General features: G+C 35.0%; 1 protein-coding gene across 7 annotated transcripts in view; it reads left to right on the top strand.

Annotated features, from left to right (window-relative positions):
* The window catches only part of LOC125279466 (dematin-like), a 32,783-nt gene extending 10,078 nt beyond the window's left edge, over positions 1–22,705 (top strand). The window contains exons 2-18 of one of the 7 annotated variants that reach the window (XM_048209157.1): positions 3,016–3,096; positions 5,985–6,044; positions 8,287–8,334; positions 8,502–8,582; positions 11,815–11,952; positions 12,971–13,015; positions 14,695–14,833; positions 14,924–14,968; positions 15,063–15,212; positions 15,545–15,681; positions 16,708–16,813; positions 17,529–17,578; positions 18,484–18,532; positions 19,144–19,151; positions 19,473–19,538; positions 19,693–19,773; positions 19,858–22,705. In XM_048209157.1, coding sequence (XP_048065114.1) covers positions 8,320–8,334; positions 8,502–8,582; positions 11,815–11,952; positions 12,971–13,015; positions 14,695–14,833; positions 14,924–14,968; positions 15,063–15,212; positions 15,545–15,681; positions 16,708–16,813; positions 17,529–17,578; positions 18,484–18,532; positions 19,144–19,151; positions 19,473–19,538; positions 19,693–19,773; positions 19,858–19,971 — 1,224 coding nt within the window. In that variant the 5' untranslated portion in view covers positions 3,016–3,096; positions 5,985–6,044; positions 8,287–8,319 and the 3' untranslated portion in view covers positions 19,972–22,705. Of the gene's footprint in view, positions 1–3,015; positions 3,097–5,984; positions 6,045–8,268; positions 8,335–8,501; positions 8,583–11,814; positions 11,953–12,970; positions 13,016–14,694; positions 14,834–14,923; positions 14,969–15,062; positions 15,213–15,544; positions 15,682–16,707; positions 16,814–17,528; positions 17,579–18,483; positions 18,533–19,143; positions 19,152–19,472; positions 19,539–19,692; positions 19,774–19,857 lie in introns of all 7 variants that reach the window. The other 6 variants (XM_048209159.1, XM_048209161.1, XM_048209160.1 and 3 more) reach the window with 6 other exon arrangements.
* Positions 22,706–23,680: the final 975 nt, after the last annotated feature.

The following is a 23,680-nucleotide window of genomic DNA, read 5'->3' as shown; positions in this document are numbered from 1 at the left end:
GAATGGTATTAGAAGTGAGGATTTTTCAGTGACACTTTCTGCGAGGTACCTTGTTACGCCAGTAGGTGGTGACAAGCAACTGTCATTTTTTTAGTAGCCGCATTTCCATTACAGATTTGCGATATTTTCTAAATGTCGATAAAAAACTATTGAGAAATGACGGCTGTGACAAGCATGGTGGGGCGAGAGCCGTGAGAGAACGTTCTCTCACAGCTCTCGCCTTGCCCTGCTTGTCACAACGGCGTTTCGATAAACCTAAGTTAAAACTCTCGCGATGAGTCATTTTCCTCTTGCGATTATTCATTTTCCAAAACATACTTCTTTCTGAGAGCTTTTTGGAGCATAATATTTGCTATGGCTTCTAAAAGCCCTTCTCCCCAATGTATGCTTCCCTGGGTGCTTCTCAATACTCCAGTGGATGCTTCCTCATTTCTTCGCTCGAGTGAGAAAGCTTCCTGAGGACCTATGATAGAGGATGCACAGGTGCATAGACATCTAATACTATTAGTTTCTATTATGTTAATTATTAATTGTTAATATATTAATACTATTAGTTTTAGATGTCAAATTTTAATAACATAAGGGTTCCCAGATCCCTCGAGGCTTGAGTGCAGCTGATGACGCTTTAAACTTACACATGAGGGATCAAGAATATTCCAATATACAAATAAGATTTCCTTCGATTACCCCGTCCTCGTTCTCTTGCATCCTCCCGTTGCATCTATGGGGTGAAGCTGAGGCGCGAGGAAAGAGATACACAAATAAGAAAAGAAAAGCACTCCCGTCTCGTCTTCTGTACAAACATACCATGCTATCTTTAAAGAATGATGATGTGACTGTATGTCAAGTGACCTGTAAATGCAATGTTTCCATTGCAGTTTTGCAAAATATTCATTTTTCGAATTGCCTGAAAAACCACCTCATGTGAGCGTATATTTGGGAGTTTTTGGAAATTCACGTTTCCATTGAGCGTAATTTCAATTTGCAATTACAATTTCCGCAATTTGAAGGGTAATGTAAACGCAGCTAGTGAGTCATTGAATCATTCATTCAACCAGTTGGTTCAAAACCCTGATTCATTCAGTAGCAAAATACCACTATTGTGTGTTTTTGCTGTAAGTGGTTTTGCTGTGGCTTTGTTTGAAATTATTTTCATTAGTACTGCAAAAACAGACAAAGTAACTGGCAATACTCCAGTAAGTTCTCAAAACCAGCTGTCGTTGCTAGCTACATTGTGACATTTTCGAATTAGTAATGAGTTGGGCCATTCACACGGAACACATTTTGCATGCTACTGCGCTCCATTGTTTTTCTGTGTAAGCATCTAAAAACTCAGCACTGAAGTTAAAAGTTCAACTTTTAAAAAACACGTCTCTAGACCTTGCAAAAAAACATGTTCTATGGAGCAGTTCACACAGAAAACATTTTTTGCATTCTTTTCCATTCCTTTTCCATAGACGTGCACTAGACAGACATTTTTTGACTATTGCATTCATGTCTTGGGTCTTTTGCAGGATTTTGTGCATGACACGCCATTCTAAAAATGTGGCCGTCAAGTAGATCAACTTTTAAAAAATGCATCTCAAGACCTTGTGTTTTACAGTGCAAAAACTCCTAAGAAAGTAGTTCCACACACAGGAGCACACATACTATATACAGTATATATTGACCATCTCAACCACAGCTGTTTCTTTTAATAAGGCTATTTCTTTCTATAAGGTAATTCTTTTCTAGCGGTTATAGTTGTACCAGGATCCCATGGTGCTGTTGGCCGGAGTTCTGTAATGTGTTTCAGTGTTTTATGCCCTGTCCTGCTGCCAGTACAGCATTCTAACACAATAACGGCCAAATGGATGCTTATAAACATCAATCAGTGGGGCCATTAGCTTTCAGATCTGCACTCATGTTTCAGTTTTGTCTAAAAAAAACACACACACACATACCAACATTTCTGACAACATACTTAAAGCAGCTACACTTGAATTGAATATAATATCTAAATTGGTTTTCATATACACACACAAAATAACAACATGCTCATGAACACACAGATTCAAACACCCAGGCATCATCCAATAAATCTGTGCAGTGTGCCGCCCATGGGCAACAGCACAATGGCTGGGCTCAAAACACTTAATCCCTCACATTATGTGTATGTGTGTGTGTGTGTCTGTGTCTGTGTGTGTGTGTGTGTGCACGCGCGTGTGTGTTGGTGCGTGCGTGTGTATGTGTGAGTGTGAGAGAGAGGGAGGGAGGAGAATTTCTCTTCACAAAACTAGGCCCACACACAGCCTGCTGTCTGCAATAACATTAATTGTTATGAAGGCATTCAAAACCTGGCCCTCTACCTGGTATTACTTCTCATTGTTTGCCTCAATCAAATTAAATGTATGCTAAATAAGTGTCTGCATACATTTAAATATATATATTTACATAAGTGTGCTTGTGAAGTGATGCATAGATTTAAAATTGTCCCATTCCAATAATTATTTTTAATTATTTTATGGCCAATAACGGGTAAATGGTTGATATTAAAATTCTATACTATTTTGTCTAAATAAATTAAAAATAAAACACTAATGCAGTTGTTTTCAATGTTTCAAATTAACTTATGACATGCAACATGATTTTTGAACATTTTGTCACAACTAAATTTCATTATGTTCAATCCACTTAAATCTGTAAAATGGAAGTTTACATAATGCTTAAATGTTGGGACTACATGAGTTTTTCATTGCGGAACAACGCACATGTACCACGATCTCAGTGACACTGCAATTCTATCAGGGTACATCTTAGTCATCACACTCACCTTTAAAGAAGACTTATGTAAGAAACCCTAACATGGTGCTTTTGTATTTTAGCTAACACAGTCTGACATCTCACATCTCTGTAAAACCTTGTGTCCTCCATGCAGCACAGATGGATGAACAGACCTATCAAAGCTTTTGTTCAAAGAGCAGCTATTCTCTTGGATTATTTATAGCTAGATTGTCCCTGTGCTCTCCTATCTAGTGGAAAAATCAAGACTGGTCTCTGGAGAGAAAACAGCAGACAAACCTCTAAGACGGATGAGAGATGCTTTCCAAGACCGATGTAAGCTCAGCTGTTCTTTTGACATTCTACATGGACAAAGTTTTTCAAATTAATCTACAGATCAAATTGTATATACTGTACAATGTTGTCATTATTAGATGTTATTTACAGTATTATAAAAAAATAAAAGTAGATTTTTACACTTTCAGAAAAAAAAGTTTGTCACTCAAACTTCAAGCTTTTTAATGTAATGTTACGAAGCGTAAAATATACACAGAATATATTCAAAATCTAGCTGATATTATTTTCATATTATGGCCAATAACTATTGTTGTTACTGTTAACTAAAACTATTGTTTGGTAATTGAAATAACTAAAAAATAACATAAAAATGTAAGATGAAAAACTTGTTTTATTGGCAACTAGCTAAAATAAATGCTAATTTAGGCATCATATTATTACAATGTACAGTATGAAAAATGAATAATAATTGATATATTATGTAATTATTATATGCTGGTATTTTTAAAAATATAATCACAATGTAAAAGCATGTATGTACACAGAAAGAACTTGTATCAAATGAGTAATTTAAATGTTAGCACATCATAGTTAAAGACGCCTAATGTAAAGTGGGATCAAAATATCTAATACCAGCTGATAACTGATATAGTACGGATATATTATTCTTCCCTACGAAATATATATTGTAATATTACTAAAATGCGACTGGTGTTTCACTGTACTAATATAAGGCAATTGGACAGATGTGAATCATGGGCAAGACGTGCTTATCTTTACATTCATATGGTGTTATATTCATGACAGCAACACACAAGCATAGAGTTGTCAATAGTCACCCAAAAACAGATTAATACTGTACGCACACAGCAAACACACGCAGCTCAGTGTGTATCCTGTGCCTTCCTCTTCTGCATCCTTCTCAAATCACTTGCCGTTCAAGAGAGGAGAAAGAACACGAGAAGCCTAAAAATATCCTGCAGCATCTCCCACATTAAGCTAGCCAGACCTCTCACCCTCTTCCTATTCCTACTGCATTATGTAACATTGGATCTGTTGCTATGGCAAACGACACTTCGCAGTCCACACATCTGAACAAAGCCGAATTTAGTCACTCTACAGAGACACATGCTTTTATTGGCCTTTTCGCCACTTTATATTTGAAAAAAGAGTGGAGAGTGGATAAGAAAAATGGGGAAAAGATTGGGAATGTGATGTTTGTTTACATAAAATGTATGTTTTCATAAACTTTTATCAAAATGTAACTTTCTTTACCTCAGAAATTACCTTTGCTCTACCCAGGCCACAGAGGTGGGGTAATAATATCACAGACCACTTGAAATCAGAACCCACCAAAATTATTAGGGCCCGAGCACCAATGGTGCAAGGACCTTCCTGGAATTGCTCTGTTTATTATTTCCCTTTTAAAATTCTGTTTCACTCATTTTTTATGTCTTAAATTGCATCCTTGAAGTCATTAACAGAGAAGAAGTCAGTAATGTGGATGAGCATACTGAAGATTCTGTGCAGCTAGTAGGGGTGAGAGCTGGTTGGTTTGTAAGCTGCTTTGATCCTGGTGTGACACAGATTTAAAATAAAATTGAACTCAGCCGGAGGACAAAATTGCATTTTGTAAAATTACTTAACCGCAATTGTTTCAAGCCATAAAATGTTGATAAAATGTTCTAGAAACAGGAATCATAGAGTATAAAGCCAAATGTCCAAGCCAAATAACACATCTAATTACTGTCATGTTATTATATACATCCCATTACAATGCCAGTTAAAATAAGATGATTTCATAACTGCAGAATTGTATAATTTGCTTTATGTCCCTGAAATAAGACATTTTTTCAGAGTTTAATTAAGATTTTAAAAACCATTATAAACATTTTTCAGATTTAAAAAAAAAAAAAAAATTATAAATAGAAAGTTCAAATAGAAATCTTTTCTAACATTTCAATTGGTGACTGTCACTTTTGATCAGTATAATGCTTCCTTACTGAATAAAAGTATTAATTTGTTTTAAAATAAGAAAATAAAATCTTACTGACTCCAAACTTTTGAAGAGTTCAAAAAAAAAAAAGAAAAAAGTCCACAAAGTGTGGTTGGTCATTTAAGCAATCTCATCTTGTCTATGTGGTCCAGCGGTCATGGCTCTGTAAGTTTTTTCCCATTCATTTTCTCCTTTGCCAACTTCAGAAAAAGTAGTGGGCCTCATTCTTGTCATATGTGAGAAGAAACATGTCTATTGGGAAGAGGGGTCCAAACATGTCGGGATCCTCAAGGGAAATCAGACACATATGTGCACATGAATGTGCAAACTTGAAACGATGCAGTGCTTTTAGTGCATGGCCATGCTGCTACTAGGGTCTTCTGGGTGACTGTATACTGACTAAAGATCTCACCCTGAAATCTCTATATTCGGGATATATATTAGGGGAGAGTGGGGCACAACCTAATGCTTTTTGACTTTTTCAGTTTTTCAGAGAATTTCTTTTGTTCCACATTAATTTCACACGTCTGGTACAAATATGTGGCTTTGTTTCATTAATACAGTGTATACTTTTTTTCTTTATTTACCCCAAAAGAAGGGAAGTCGAATGTGACAACATGCCCATAGATATTTAGTTGTTAGAATATTTTGTTTATTGGACTAAATATGAGCTACATATTTTTCTATTTGAGCGATCCACATTCCAGTTCAAGGTCAGAGTTCATGGAGGCATGAATAATTGAGTGAATTTAGAAGCTCAGCCTAGATCAATAACTCAGAGACACTGCATAATATTATACACTAATATTGTATATTTCACTGCATTTGTGAATTTAACACTGAATTCAGTACACTGAACAGTTTTTGCTTGATGTTCGAATCAACTGTCATGTCATGATGAGTAATGAAATCCTGTATTTGGGTGTTTCAGGAATGGTCTAGGGCGAGGAGACCCTGTAAATGTATGTCATGAACCTTCTTACCACCTGAGGTAAGATCTGACTGTTCTGTCTTTCTCTTCTTGTGTCTATCTTATTCACTCTAGTTTATAGTTGTATCACCTACATTACATTATATTGAACATCTGGAATTGTTGTTGCTGATTTATTTCCTGAAAGATCAAAAAAATCTTTCTAATTGTCTACTCTACAATTTACACAATTTAACAAACATTCTGGATCTGAATTTCCGCATACTGTTCTGGCAAATAAAAATTGTTCATGTAGTCTGAATGTACAATAAATGGATTAAAGGGACAGTTCATCCAAAAATGACTAAGCCAACACTAAGCCATTTTTCAAAACATCATCTTTTGTGTTCCAGAGAGAAAAGGTCATAAATGATGACAGAATTTTCATTTTTGGGTTGAACTATCCCTTGAAATGAACTTTACAAAAGTAAACTGATTGCACACATTGATCTTTGTGCCATATTAGCTCATTTTAATGAAGCAAAAATATTTTTTGAGTGATGGAATAAAGTCTGTAAATGTGTTATTCCTGTAATTTTTTGGACTTTTAGTTCCTCATGCTAATCCTCAGTCTCAATGCTAACCCTAATTTTACTCATTTTAAGATGACTGACAGGATTTGTAGCCTGCATTTGACATAGTTACTGGTTAAATGGGGGAAGGGAGGCACAGTCATCTGTCACGCTATCCGTCTGTGCTGACTGCAGGGATGTAATGTTTTTATCATCTCTCTCCATCTCCATCACATCCCTCCCCCAACCTTCACTTTCTCAATCCTTCCGTCTCTCTTCATCCATCGTCTCTATCTAATTTATCTGCCCTTCCCTGCCCTCTTCCCTGTCACCCCTGTCCTCTTACCTTTTCCTTCACTGTGTCCATCTCTGAATCTGTATCTCCTAGTCTTCTTGCTCGCTTTCCAGAGTAAACATGGTTTGTGGGTCTAAATGAAGTTCTCAATTATGTTTAAACAATTTTCTATCTTGATATCTTGAAAGTATTTTTGAGTTGTTTTCAAGTGAAAATATCTCAAATCTGTACAACCACATACATTTACATAAGAAGGAAAGTTATATTAGATATTAAAACTTTTCACCAGTGCTGTAATATGTAAATATTTTTTTAGTTAGTTAGTTATGCATAATGATATTTTTATTTAACACAGTAAACATAATGATTTAATTTGCCATTAAAGGGTTAGTTCAACCAAAAATGAAATTTCTGTCATTAATTACTCACCCTCATGTCGTTCCAAACCAATAAGACCTATGTTCATCTTTGGAACACAAATTAAGATATTTTTGAGTTATTTAGAGTTTTTTTTTTTTTTATCCCCTATAGAAAGCAACATAATTACCACATTCAAGGTCCAGAAAAGTAAGAAAGACATTGTTAAAATAGTCAACGTGACTACAGTGGTTCAACCTTAATGTTATGAAGCGACGAGAATACTTTTTGTGCGCAAAAACAAAACAAAAATGATGACTTTATTCAACAATTTCAGTCTCCTATGCTGTTCACATTGTATAGACAGTGCAAAATGCACAAACACAATGCAAGAGTGGATGTCTCTTTATCATAACTGAAGCAAAGCAAAATATATATCACCATACAATCAAGACCGCTCACTGAGCTCTTAATTTAATACATTAACCACAGAAATCCATTTAGACCTCTGTCAATCTTAAAAACCATCACACTGACAGGGTCTGGCTTCATATTGGAAACCATTAAGATGGCCTGACAAGATGAGCATATTTTGCCGTATTTCTGATATGAATCATCCAGTCACTTCCTTTATTTTTTTAGCAGTGTTTTATTGTACAGGCATGCTGCAGGGTTATTTTGTCAAAGGAATGAGAAATGTGTCCTTTTCAGTAGAATACAAAAGACTCACAGGATGCTAGAATAAAGCTTTTGTATTGTGATCCATCAGAAAAGCCCAGAGAAACACTGTCATTGTGCTCATAGTCTATTGACTGAGAAGGTTTTAAGGTCCTTACACTGCTGACTTTTCTGTACTTTGTGTGTATTAGCAACTTTCTGCAACCTGCTAGGGTCTTTTGACTTGAAGTTGGTAAAGGTGATGTTGAAAAGCATCTGTAAATCAATCCTGGTCACACAAATGTCTGCTTAGTGATTTTCTGTAAATTTGCTTTGAAACAATATGTATTGTGATGACGTACATCTGCATGGAGTCTTTTAGAGGCCATTTGACATCCATCTAAAGCCTTGTTCTCATCTACAGTTTCGTCTCTTTCCACAGTGACCTCATAAAGGGAGCGCGTTCTCTTTCAAAATGATGCTGCATAAGGTAAATAAAAGTTAAGTTTTTATATCAGATTTGTTTTAAGTAGATTGCTTATTTGTTCATAATAAAATAAGAGGTTTAATAAATAAATAAATAAATAGGTCATCATAAAACAAAATAAAAAGATTAATGTAATGTTTGACCTTTGACCTGTGTGTGTATGTGAACAGCAATTGGCCCGTACCTCCCCGGGCACTGTTTGTTCTCTACGTGCAGGAGGTGTTCCTGGATCCCCAGCAGTCACTATAGTGGTGTGTATAGCAGTGCATGCTGGGATATAATTCTCAGCAAGCTTTCCAAATGTTACTGCATAGGCCTAATGTAAAACTACACATAACTAGGCCCACACATAATTCGGCACAACAACAAATCAGGTTTTTTCATATAGTATGTTTATGGGTGCTTCTCAATCAGCTCCCTAGTTCAGAAGGCAGGGCACTGATCAGGGTGTCGGCCATTTTAACCCTCTGGTGCTCTTCTGTCATTTTTTTGACTGAAAAATTAATGTTCACGATGTATATTTTAATGGACCTAAAAAAATAGTCACACTTGTAGTCCTCACGGGCAAAAATGACCACTTTGAAAATGAATGGGAAACAAATTTCATCTAGTTTAAATGCTTGGTAGCATGCCCAACAAAATCTGACTGAAAGCTCATTTTTGCGATATCAACCTCAAATTTGGAACACAACTTGTTTAGATATGGCTTTTATTTTCTCACAGTTTTAGAGTAAAACATGTTTTGGATAATATATCTAAAATATATTATAGCATTTTTTTGTGCATTTTTTAATGACAATAAACTCAAACTTCAAGTTCACTTTTTTTTTTTTTTTACTTCAGCTTCACTTCAGTTGTCACGGTGTGGCTGTGGTAAACTCATGACGACAGAAAACTAAGCAGAAACAGATTTTAATTGCAATAATCAGGAGAACATAGTAAATATATCTGAACAACCACATAAACTAATGACAACACCGAACAAAGAACTAGGAGAACTGAGGGCTTAAGTACATAAGGGAGGATAAACAACAGAACAGGGAACAGGTGTGTGTATTAATTAACAACAATTAAACTAACAATGACTAGGAACACAGGCGAAATGGGTACAGGGAAAACAAAATTAAAACACAATGAAAGATATAGGATAGTTTAGACAGATTCAGGATAGATTTAGGATAGATTCAAGGTTTATGACAGTTTAAGTTTAATTTCATTTTCAGGTCTATACTCAGAAAATAGTTAAATAAAAAGGCAAATAAATGAATGGAATGTATGGATGGATAAATGGATGGAAACTTCTGCATAAATATAATTTAGTACCATAAAATCACCTAAAAATGCAAAATATTAAATAAAAAACATTATTAAAGGGTAAGTTCACCCAAAAATGAAAATTCTGTCATTTATTACTTCGTTCCACACCCGTAAGACCTTTGTTAATCGTCAGAACACAAATTAAGATAGCTGAAATCCGATGGCTCCGTGAGGCCTCCATAGGGAGCAACGGACACTTCCTCTCTCAAGATCCATAAAGGTACTAAAAACATATTTAAATCGGTTCATGTGAGTACAGTGGTTCAATATTAATATTATAAAGCGATGGGAATATTTTTGGAGCACCAAAAAAAACTAAATAATGACTTATTTAGTGATGGCCGATTTCAAAACACTGCTTCAGGAAGCTTCGGAGCAAAAATGAATCAGTGTGTCGAATCTGCTGTTCGGAGCGCCAAAGTCACGTGATTTCAGCCGTTGGCAGTTTGACACGCGATCTGAATCATGATTCAACACACTGATTCATTTATGCTCCGATGCTTCCTGAAGCAGTGTTTTGAAATCGGCCATCACTAAATAAGTCGTTATTTTGTTTTTTTTGGCGCTCCAAAAATATTTTCGTCACTTTATAATATTAATATTGAACCACTGTACTCACATGAACTGATTTAAATATGTTTTTAGTGCCTTTATGGATCTTGAGAGAGGAAGTGTCCATTGCTCCCTATGGAGGCCTCACGGAGCTATCGGATTTCAACTAAAATATCTTAATTTGTGTTCTGAAGATTAACGAAGGTCTTACGGGTGTGGAACGGCATGAGGGTGAGTAATAAATGACAGAATTTTTGGGTGAACTAACCCTTTAAACTAAAATCTAGTACATGCATTTCACTGAAATTAAAAAACAAAAAATATGAAATTTTTGACTGCCACGCAAGGAGCACCAGAGTTAATTAAGGACTGTCTCAATCACAAAATTCTTCCATTGCACAGAAATGTTCACTCCCCATAAAGTCCCACAATGCACAATGGTGAAAACCAGGGATCATCGATGCTCACTCCCTTACTGGAAGTTCTGAAGCGTGAAAAATAAATTGCGCCATCTCACAACACATAATGAAATGCGATAGATGTTTTGAAAAAACAAACCGTTATTTAACTATATTTCAGTATAAACATACATTGCTATACAGATACTTAACATAGTATAGCTAACATTTATAATTAATTTACGGCTGAAATGTTGCAGGTATATGTAACAATGAAAGTATTTATCATAATGTACTTTAAATAACATTAAAAAATAACTGTAATTCATATAAATGAATATATGAATAAATGCTGTTATTCATAACGGAGTGTCTATTTACACTAGTGCAAATAGCGTCCCTTGTTGGCAAACGCTATTTATACTAGCTCCGCCCACCAATGTCTGGTTGGGCCACTCAAGTTTTAAAAAAGACATAAAATGTTTTCAGTGGTGTAGCAGTAGCGAGTAAGGCTTGCAAACCTGGCTTTTAACGTGATCAACGCGGGTTCAAATCCGTTTTTTGCCGAGCTCGCATTTATTTTCAATACAAATGAAAATAATGTTCAAAGAGTAGAAAATAAACTGCAAACTAGTGGTTAATAATATTAAAAGTGTTTATTGGGTAGGATTAGGAGAAGGTGTTAGGACGGTTTTTATTATCCCTATAAGGCAGCATCCATTTAATAATTTTAATAGTTATAATCATTTACACTCTATGATATTATTGTATCCTGTTAATGTACAAAAATACTGAGGTACAAATAGTATCTGCCAATATAAAGTATAGATAGCATCTAATTACTATTTACTCTTATTGCAAAGAACTGATACTTTTACATGGTGTAAATAGAATCTATAACTATTTTCCCCTAGTGTAAATAGCATATATTGCTAAGAAAATATGCTATTTTCACTTAGTGTAAATAGCATCTAATTGCTATTTACACTTAGTGCAAATAGCCAATGCCTATTCATAAATTCCAGTAGTGAAGTGTGTCCAAATGTGTCCAAATGTGTAGTGAGCCACTGTCCTTACTGTCTTTACCAGTGCCCGAATTCATGTACATCATATGATTCATGACCTAGGGAGCAAAGGGAGCTGATTGAGATGCACCTTATGTCTCTGAGGTTGCCAATAATTTCCCCTATTCCTTTCGAATTTTGGATTTCTACAGGCCAAAATGGACAAACAAGTGATTGGGTATAAGGATCTAGCAGCTATACCTAAAGACAAGGCCATTCTAGACATAGAGAGGCCTGACCTAATGATGTATGAGCCCCACTTCAGCTATTCACCAATGGATCGCTCAGAGGTATGTATGCATATATGTACCTGATCAATTGCTTAAAATATATACTCAGCCAATCACATGGCAGCAACTCAATTCATTTAGACATGTAGATGTGGTCAAGACAATCTGCTAAAGTTCAAACTGAGCATCAGAATGGGGAAGAAAGGTGATTTAAGTGAATTTGAATGTGGCACGGTTGTTGGTGCCAGACAGGCTGGTCTGAGTATTACAGAAACTGCTTATCTACTGGGATTTTCACGCACAAGCATCTCTGCGGTTTACAGAGAATGGTCCGAAAAAGAGAAAATATTTAGTGAGCATCAGTTATGTGGGCAAAAATGCCTTGTTGATGCCAGATGTCAGAGGAGAATGGCCAGACTTGTTTGAGCTGATAGAGAGGCAACAGTAACTCAAATATCCACTTGTTATAAACAAGGTATGCAGAAGAGCATCTTGAACCTTGAAGCAGATGCACTACAGCAGCAGAAGACCACACCGGCTGCCACTTCTGTCAGTTAAGAACAAGGAACTGAGGCTACAGTTCACACAGACTCACAAAAATTGGACAATAGAACTGGAAAAAATAGATTGGAAAAACATTGCCTTGTCTGATGAGTCTCAATTTCTGCTGCCACATTCAGATGGTAGTGTCAGAATTTGGCGCAAACAACATGAAAGCATGGATCCATCCTGCCCTGTATGAACGGTTCAGGCTGGTGATGGTGGTGTAATGGTGTGGGGGATATTTTCTTGGCACACTTTGGGGTCCTTACATGTCTGTCTGTCAGCATGTGTGATGTGTTCACTGGTTAGTTTCCTGCTGGATGTAATGTCTCGCCATCAGAGTGCCTGGACAAAGATCAGTACGCACACACAAACACACGTCAGTTTGGCTCTCCCTCTGTAATTTCCTTTTTTGTTTCGCTGTAATGGAAGCTTTACGCTTCATTAACTCTGTAAACCTGTCTGTGGAAATGCCTGGATATCTCACTTACTGCCAACAACTGACCTCTCTCACACTGTCTTTTTCTCTCTCTAGAGGTCATTATCTCCTCGCTCTATTTCCCCTCCTCCATCTCCAGAGGTAAGTTGCTTTGTTCATGTCTGTGAAGTTAAAATCACAAATGAGTCACATGCAGTCTAATATCTGTCAACTGAATGGCAGGTTTATATGCTGTTTATATTTTATCAACACTCTTAGAGGACCGGTATTAATTGTTGTGTAATGAAAAGACGGTAGTTCACAAATAACATAGACGTTTATGTTACAAATTATGTACACTACTGTTCAAAAGTTTGTAGTTGGTGAGATTTTTAAATGTTTCTTATGCTCACCAAGGCTGCATTTATTTGATCAGATATACAGTAATAGCAGTAATATTGTGAAATATTATTTCAATTTGAAATTACTTTTTATTTTAATATATTTAAACTGTAAAATAAAATAAAAACATTCTTGTGACTGCAAAGCTGAATTTTCAGCAGCCATTCACTTCAGCCTTCAGTCGCACACAATCCTTCAGAAATCATTCTAATATTCTGCTCAAGAAATAATCATTATTATTATCAATGATGAAAAACAGTTTTAGCTGTTTAATATTTTTTGGAGACGGTGATATTATTTTCAGGATTCTTTGATAAATAGAAAGTAATCAAAACAGCATTTATTTGATGAATCTAATGTGTCCTTTCTGAATAAAAGTATTAATATCTTATTATCTTAAAATCATACTGATCCCAAACATTAACGGTTGTGTAAATGTAGAACTTAATTGATTCATTTTATAAGTGCTGACAAATTAATTTTTACATTTTTAAAAAAGTCTCTCAATTAATGTGAGTTCATGTACAGTATATATAATAATTAGTCAAGAATTAGAAAAATGCTGTTTTAAATAGCTTTAGTTGGAATTCAAACCGCAGGACACTGCTACCACCACTTGACATGTTAGTTCCTAAGACTATAATAATTTATAATTGTATTTTTTATTACCTTTTTGACAAAATTTGAATATGCTCAAGGTGTTCCTGAAAGAAAGTTTTTGAAAGAACACAGTTGATAACATTGTCACGTAACGTGAGTACAAGGAACACACAATGAATGAGAGTCAAACAAACAGTCTTTATGTAGAAATCCACAGGGAAACGTAGGAGATAAACAGAGAATACTCTACAGCAGTGTTGCCAACTGCTTTCAATTGAAAGTAGCTAAAACTGGTAACTAAATGTCACTAGATGACATCCTAATGGAAAATTCATTGATTTATAAAAATTGTGGGCAAAATAAGAATCTAGATAAGGTTTGTCCAAGAAGTTGCTAGATTTGTCCCTAAACTTTTAAAAAAAAGTCTCAAAAGGGGGAGGGAAGTCACTAAATCTAGTGACAAAATCATTAAATTTGCAACACTGCTCCACAGCTACACAGACGTAAAACATTGACGAGATCGGACAACCAACTAAAAGAAACAGGGAGTATATAAATACTAGAACAACTGAGGGAGCTAATGAGTTAATTAATTAACAACAGATGAACTGAATGAGAAAGAAACAGACATGAAAACCATGGTCACAGAAACACAAAGCATAATCCTGACAAAAATCAGATTTTTTTTTCTTTTTAAAAACCCAGTATTGAAGCAATAAGCCACCAGTGGCCTTGCAGCCGATATTTTACCATGTTCAAAGATCAAACTATTTTATGATCTGCTTTAGAGTCTCTCTTCATGATTCTTAATCACACAGTCCTTCTACGTGTAATTCCAGAACAGTCTATCAAAGGATGTGCGGGATTGGTCAGAGCCCAAGTCATCGGGAAGCTCGTCTCCTGCCTCCACGCAGCTGAGTAAAAGCATAACTGTCAGCACGAAAGTCCCACATCAGCAACAGCACTTCCACAGGCCAGGTTAGGCAGTACAGCCCCTCATAAACACAACAATGAAACCTCAGGCACCATCACACGCTAAAACTAAACAACCATAATTTTTCCTTCCAGACAATGGAACCAACATATTCAAGAAGCCGCCTATATATAAACAAGGTATGAAATATCAGTACTGCTCTTATATCAGATTCAATGTAAATGATTTTCTTGGGCATATTGAGTATATGTATGTGTATTTGAATGGATGTAGATGTCTCAGCAGCTGTTCCGCACTCTAAACACATGGAGGATTTAATCATTGAGTCATCGAAGTTTCCTGCCGCCCAGCCTCCAGACCCCAACCAGCCCTCTAAGATAGAGACAGACTACTGGCCCTGTCCACCCTCACTAGCTGTTATAGGTAATACACTCTCACACTAAGATCCAATTTTTGTTGTTGTTGTTTCTCTTAAGGAATTTTCAGGAGAAACACTAACTGCAGTTCAGTTAGCCCTATAAAGCCTACTGTATCATATTTAATAAGGCCTCTACATTATTAACATGATCAAAACTTTGATAAAAAACATGTTGTACACAATCTTCTACATGCCTTCTGTCATCTGATTGATAGTTTACATGCACAATACATGCAAATGTACAGTATTTGATATCGTGACACTTTTATGATGTGGTACTATTGACGTTCTTACACTCTTCATCTCATATTTATGGACATTTCTGTTTGTGCAACAGAGACAGAGCGGAGAAAGATTGTGGCATCCAAGACAGCTGAGGGAGAGGAGGGTGAGGAGGATGATAAGTATGACGACAATGATCTGTCTGAAGACATGTGGAGACTTCGGCAAATGCAGAAACAAGAGCTCAACAAGGTGTAAAATTATCTGTACAATTTTCTTATTCAAAGAATTACAGTGGTTGTGTGACGTCCAGCAGTTTTACTGTTAAACAATTTTAAATGGCTTTTTCTCATTCTTTTCTAATTTTTTTATAAATGTATACATTTTTTCTGTAAGGGTGCATTAAAACAATTCAATTTAAATCAGTGAAACAAAAAAGTCAACAAATGTGACAATAAAGACATTTATAAAGTTATAAATAAATAAATAAAAACATATTGTTCTTTTGAACTTTCTATTTATCAAAGAATACTGAAGAAATGTATCACATTTTCCACAAAAACATTAAGCAGCTGTTTTCAACATTGATAATAATAAGAAATCAGCATATTATAATAATTTCTGAAGGATCATGTGACACTGAAGACTGGAGTAAAGATGCTGAAAATTCAGCTTTGCCATCACAGGAAGAAATTACATTTTAAGTTATATTAAATTGTAATAATATTTTATAATATTACTGTTTATACTGCGCATCTGATCAAATAAATGCAGCCTTGGTGAGCATAAGCGGCTTATTTTAAAAATATTAAAAAGTCTTACTGACCCCAAAAGTTTGAAAGGTAGTATTGTACATACAGTCTTTATGTCCAGCTATTAATAACAAATATTTAACTATTTGTGTATTTAAAAAATAATAATAATTATTATTTCACACTACAAATTCATCAAAAGTGACCAACCACACCACCTAAAATACACACTTTCCCTTTTACACTCATTTAAATTTTCTTCTTAAACCTTATTTTCTTTAGAAACTGAAGCTAAAGGTTTATTGGGTTGATTTTTATTTGTAAGATCTTTTGTCTCACTCGACCTTCAAGTGAAGGCCAAAGTTGGTTTCAAATGAAGGACAAATCTTTAGGGATTCTTGCATTTCCTGTCGAAACAGGGAGCCATGCTGATCAATTCAGTCTCTCAGCCTGAGTATATTGTTTCAGTTTCCACCTCACCCCCCCAAACTCCCTCTTCATCTCTCACTCTCTCTCTTTGTCACAGATTCAGTCTAATCTAGGAAAACTGATACTAAAGGAGGAGATCGAGAGATCGGCCCCTGTCCGTAGGAAAACACGGTCCCTGCCCGACAGGACACCCATGAATCTGGGTACTTTTGAATGTGTGTGTATGTGTGAGGGTTTGTGTCGTCCTGGTATTCCCTATGATTCCTTATGTAATGGGGAAACAGCTTTCCATGAGGAAAACAGCTTATAAATCATATTAATCCTAAGTGATGTTTTGTTAAAAATGTAAAAATGCAGAAAGTTTTCTGTGATGGGTAGGTTTAGGGGTACGGTTAGGGTTAGGGGATATAATATACAGTTTGTACAGTATAAAAATCATTATGTCTATGTCCCCATAAACCCTCCGGAATGCGATTTCCACCCCCCACCCCCTCAAAAAAAAACTGACACGTAAGGAACAGAACAACAGAAAGATAAGTAGCATTACTGACAGCAGCTGTTGAATGTAGTGGAGATCTGAGTCAGTCTTTCCAACTGCAGTCAGATCTTATGTATGACAGACTAATAATCTGAATCAGATTAGATCTACAGGTCTACAGGGGAAAGGTCAACGTCTCTAGAGACCTCTTTCATTCAACAATTTCATTATTGCATTACATTGAACCCTGCGTCACCGAAAATGGTTGTGATTCCAGTTAAAACATTGACCTTATGTGGCCCCTTCTGGTTGAAGAAATGTACTGCATCCACATGATAAACATTCCTAATGGAAAAACAAGTTTGCTTCAGCACCACTACTTTTATATGATGAGTATTTGGATGCCATTTTTAACATGTTTCTTCTTTTCTTTTACACAGCATCCAAATCCCCCTCATTTCCTTCCTACACTAAGACTGGGCTTACTAGGGTGAGAAAATAAAATCTGATTTGATATGTCAGCTTTGTTGGAGCCATCCTTAAAGGGATAGTTCACCCCAAAATGAAAATTATCCCATGATTTACTCGCACTCAAGCCATCCTAGGTGTATATGACGAACACAATCGGAGATATATTTAAAAATATTCTTAGTCCTCCAAGGTTTATAATGGTTGTGAATGGGGGGATGCGTTTTGAAGCCAAAAATAATGCATCCTTCCATTAAAAAAAAGTAATCCATACGACTCCAGGGGGTTAATAACGGTCTTCTGAAGTGAAGTGATGCGATTTTGTAAGAAAGATATCCAAATTTAAAACTTGTACGCAGAATGTGCAAGTCGATTTGTGTGTGGAAGAATATCCACAGAGGCACAGAGGATAGAGCAAAACAAATCACCGGTCACGGATTATAAGTCAAAAACCATAATTAGAAAAGAGGAGCTTAAATTTGTTGCACGGCCCTATTTGTTTGAATCACGAGAGGCATCTAAGCTTACAATACTCCTGCGTCATACATCGCATCAGAGGATTACTCATTTGGCGCAAGTCGACTTGTTAGTTATTTGAACTTGTAAAGTTTTAAATATGAATATAAAATGCATCACTTTGCTTCAGAAGGCCTTTTTAACCCCCTGGAGTCGGATGGATTGCTTTTTTTTATGGATGGATGCATTATTTTTGCCTTCAAAATGGATCCCCCCTTTCATAACCATCATAAATGTTGGAGGACTAAGGATATTTTAAAATATAGCTCTGATTGTGTTTGTCTGAAAGAAGATAGTCATATACACCTAGGATAGCTTGAGGGTGAGTAAATCATGGGATAATTTTCATTTTAGGATGAACTATCCCTTTAATTACACTGATATAATTAGTCTTGTGTTTATGTGTTACAGCTGCAGTCTGCAGAATTCTCCTCTTCAAACAGTGATAAAGGGAGTCAACGTAAGTCTGGGGATTTAGATTTTACTGTTCTATTCTATTCTATTCTAAATAGTAATTTAGAATGCCAGTATTGAGTTATATTTCTATTCTATTTTAAATAGCAGAGCATTTTTTTCCAGTATTAAAAGCACCATGGCTATATATATATATATATATATATATATATATATATATATAGTTATATTTCTATTCTATTTTAAATAGCAGAGCATTTTTTTCCAGTATTAAAAGCACCATGGCTATATATATATATATATATATATATATATATATATATATATATACACAATTATATTAAGAATCATAATTTTATTCTGTTTTCGAATAGTATAGAATAGTATTCTATATTAGAATGCAATTATAATAGTATTCCAATATTTAGAATAGTAGTCATTTTTATCATGTTTATTTATGCTTTAATCAGAGTGCCTTTTTTTATTATTTTGTTTATTATTCTATTCTATTCTATTCTATTCTGCTGTTGTTATCTATTCTCAACATTTTTAAAGGAATAGAAATCAAATTGAATTGACTAGGAGAGATCTTTGTGTGAATGTTTTTATACCTCCTGCTCATTATATTATCATTTGTTTCTCTCTCTGTCTTTACAGATTTCCAGGTATGTATTAATTTGCATTCAAATAAAGTGTAACCAAATTAATTGATATTCTTAACAGCCAAAACTGATCAAATTACAGGTTTAGTTAGTTCATTTAGCAGATACTTTTATTTAAACCAAGTTAAAATGAGGAATACTACAAAAGCTGTTCAACGTAAATAGACAATAGCAGTATTAGCATTTCAGAAATAATCAAAGATATTAGTGAGTCAAGTTTTGCAACCTTCAGTCTCACAATTTTACTATCAGATTTTTATAATAATGGCACTAATCACAGTTGTGGTTATATGTGGTCTTACAGTGGTCTTCTCTCTTTTATAGAATGGAGATGCCCAAAGCAGAAGGATAGACCGAGGGAATTCACTCCCTAGTATGCTGGAACAAAAGGTGATATAACCATGTCATCTGCCAACTAATCAAGAGTGTTTTGTATTCATCAGAGCTCTTGTACATATTGTTGTATGTGACATAAGTGACTGCTTGCTCTTGGTCAAAGTTCATTAATTGTGTGTTTGTTTGAAACTATGTGTTCGTTTGGCAGATTTACCCATATGAGATGCTCATTGTGACCCACAGAGGCAGAAACAAACTCCCACCTGGTGTAGACAGGACACGATTGGAGGTAAACATTGTTTTTGCTCATTGTTTGACCCTGTTGCACTGTTCTGTTGGGAACAAAGGTTGACCATTGAACATCTCTCTCCAGAGGCACCTGTCACCTGAGGAATTTCAGAATGTCTTTGGAATGTCCATAGAGGAATTTGACCGGCTTTCCCTTTGGAAGAGGAACGACCTGAAAAAGAAAGTCTCTCTCTTCTAATAGAGGAGAAATGTGTTGTTTTACAAACACTGTCACATGTCTGCACTTCCACTTGTGAAAACAGTACAAGCGATAAAAGTTAAGGAAAGACGAGTAAATGTGATACAAGGAATGTGATTTTGGAGCCAGCAAAAAAATCAGTTATCCTTATCATTTGATAAGCCCCATATCTGATTGCAGCCAACAATCATGTCTGAGTCATTGATGTTGTCTCTTTTTCTAGTTGCAGCTACTATGTCAGGACTTTACTGAGGTTACTGAGTCCTCTTCTCTGTGTGCTTTGTAAAGCTAAAATGATATACACAGACATGAAGGCTAGCAGTACACATGAAGCAGATATGAATCGCTCTAGTCATTTAAGTAGACCAAATCCCTGCAGAACAGAATGATTCAGAAGTCCAGTTGAACCAGCAGGAACCTGTGAGTTTCATTCACTATGAAGTCACTGCCACACTTCTCAGCCTTTATGCGCTAAGCATGAATTACCTTCAGAATATGGGTCAGTGACATAACTCTCATTCCCGCCAAGATATATTAATTTATTAAAATACATAAAAAATGCAATTCATACATATAATGACTTCAATACACCTCTTCTATGATGAGCATGTTTTTTGGGGAGCACACAGTAAAAATTGTGGTGTATAATGAAGTAAAAAAAAAAAAAAACAGTACTGATATAATGAAATCACCAAGTCCAAATTAAAAGAATGAAATACTTAACAAGAAACCTTATTAAGTAGTTTTGCATTTTTTAATAGGCAATATTTTAACAAAACTGCTTTACTGCTTATTAATATTGAAAAAACTTTTGTCTGCTAAATCAAAGTCATGTGGTCCAACCACCATGCAGAAAAAAAACATAACACAGGAAATTATAATATAGAGGTTGATAAGGTTCTTAAAATGTCAAATAATTTAACCTTTGTATGACGTGGTAAGGTATAGTTCAGGTGGTGCGACTCCCCAAAATATTCATTATATTTATGAATTAATAAATCATGATATTTCTATAATTAATTCATGATATTTATAACAAATATGACATTTTTAGTCAATAAATGTACACTTTATTTGAAAATGGTATAAACATTTTTAAAAGCCATATGAAACCAATTTACACGAATACAAAGAATGCAAACTTGGCACTAGATTTTTTTTTTATTCTTTATAGTCTTATTTGTCATTGACCCATATTTGTGAAAGCATCTGAATATTTGAATTAAGCAATTGCTGATAGTTCGGAAATTAGTACAGTTTATACTAGAGACTTAAGATGCACATATATTGCACACCCTCATTCTTTATACCTTAACACCAATATAAAACAAACAATATAATACCTTAATACCAATGCAAATACCAGCGGTACGATATACGTACACGTATAGCAACAATTCTCATGGCAACAGCGGATGTTACAGAGTGAGTTTGCTGTTCCAAAGAGAGCTACTGTACATTAGTGAGAGTTTACTAAATATTGGATATGAGACGTACGAATCCCGCATGGCAAATGTATCCTGCTTTTCTTCAATGATGATGGATTGTGAATTGTGAGTGTAATCAATACTTCTCCTCTTCCGCAAGATGTATTGATCAAACATTTTTTTCCGTCTTTTTTTCGCTCCCTCTTCCCCATTTTGCTGCTATTGCCTTGTAAAGCACCTTTACTGTTTTGGTTCTATCCTCTCTTGTTCTTGACGGGTGGAATTTTCTTTTTTACAGTGTTCCTGTTTTATAGGATAAGGATAGGTTAGGATATAAAGGGATTTAATTTGTTAACACCTGATGGTTGCTGCTTGCCAGATGGTTTGATTTTGCAACCCTGGTTTTTGCTTTCTGTAGATTTACAGAATTTAACTGGCTCCCTTTCAGTGCACGGGTGTGAATTTGAATTGAATTGGTCACGACTCACAGAATGATGAATTGGAATTACAGGAAGATTAATTTACTGAACAAAAAAAATCAACACATTCACACAACAGAGATGTATACATAAGTATACATAATTAGATTAACTATATTATAATTATATGAAAATGAATGAACTAATCTCAAATCTGTTCTGAACGGCACAGATCCCTGTAGTTCATATATTCTTCTTGCCCACTTCTAATGACATCTTATGTGTGTTGATCTCTGAGCAAATGAAATTATTATGCTTTTATTGCTCCAATGACCAAATGAAGTGCTTAGATAGAGCGCATGCTTTGTACCTAGAGTTTGTACCTACAGAACGGAAATGTAATGAGCAAAACAATCACTAAAAAGCAACACATATCAACTTGAGAATGTAGAAGTACAAAAATAGACATTCCACATTCAGTTTTTTAGAAGTACTGCTCAAAAGGAAATATGTGACTACTGGCTAGAGAGCTATTCTTAGCTTTTTGCCTATTTACAAACCATTAGTATTATTTGTTGTTTTAATTGCCTGCTGCCAGCAATTTGCTGTTCCTTCAACAGGACAAATAACTTATTTTATGTGAACACAATCTGACACCAGATTCACACTTCACAATAATCAATAATCATAAAATTATGCTACTTATCAATCATGATTTTTTTTTTTTTTTCCCCTAATGACAGCTTAAAGTTGTGTTTTGTGGCTTCAGAAGTTAGGCCATCTTTATGAAATACTTTTTGCTGAATATTTTGCAGTAAGGCACTCGTACTACATCCTAAAGCACTTGATTCACTAATACACTTAAAAGGTTGAATGTTTTCACAGTGCGAAAATATGCTCTTTTTAACCACATGTACATGCATCCGACAATTTTCATGTGAATAATGTTCCAAATATTAACATATTACTTATCTTTCTCTACTTCATGAATAGTGCTTTTCTTCTTTTCCTTTTTTTATGTGAAAGTGTGATGAATGAAAAAATAAATAAAATGGATTTAGTAAAGTGAGTGTACATTGTTGTGATTTTATCAGTGGTATTGTGGTTTTATTATTTTGATTTGTAAGTGGCTTAATAATGATTTTAACAGATCATTTGAATTAATATTAAGTTTAATAAAGTTTATGATTTTAACAGCATTTTGTGTCTGTTTTTTTTGGTTGAAAATGTGATTAAGCCTTTCACGTCCTAGATAATAGGATAAATAAAGTTAAAGTGGGAAACTTTTGACAGTCATCTTAACATAGCTTGAATTTGTTTGGATGCTAAAGTGAAGAAATGTAAAGTTTTGTGAGCGAACCCAAGGTTTCTCACAAAAGCATTGATATAGAATTTTTCTTCCTCCTATCAAATTTTTCACATCACCAGTATTAAGGTCATGTAAATTGCACCATGTTTTCATTTGTAAACTGATTTTATTATTATTTTCCTATTATAAATTAAATTAAAGGTGCCCAAGAATGCTTTTTCACAAGATGTAATATAAGTCTAAGGTGTCCCCTGAATGTGTCTGTGAAGTTTCAGCTCAAAATACCCCATAGATTTTTTTTAATACATTTTTTTAACTGCCTATTTTGGGGCATCATTAACTATGCACTGATTTTTTCAGCGCACCGCCCCTTTAATTCGCGTGCTCCCTGCCACACGAGCTCTCGATTATATTACAGCACATTTACAAAGTTCACACAGCTAATACAGTATAACCCTCAAATGGATCTTTACAAGATGTTCGTCATGCATGTTGTATGCATGCTTCAAATTATGTGAGTAAAGTATTTATTTTGATGTTTATATTTGATTCTC

The sequence above is a fragment of the Megalobrama amblycephala genome, linkage group LG12 (assembly GCF_018812025.1).
Source record: "Megalobrama amblycephala isolate DHTTF-2021 linkage group LG12, ASM1881202v1, whole genome shotgun sequence".
Classification (NCBI taxonomy): Eukaryota; Metazoa; Chordata; class Actinopteri; order Cypriniformes; family Xenocyprididae; genus Megalobrama; species Megalobrama amblycephala.
Note: the sequence above shows the minus strand (reverse complement) of the source record. Positions and strands in the feature narration are given on the sequence as shown.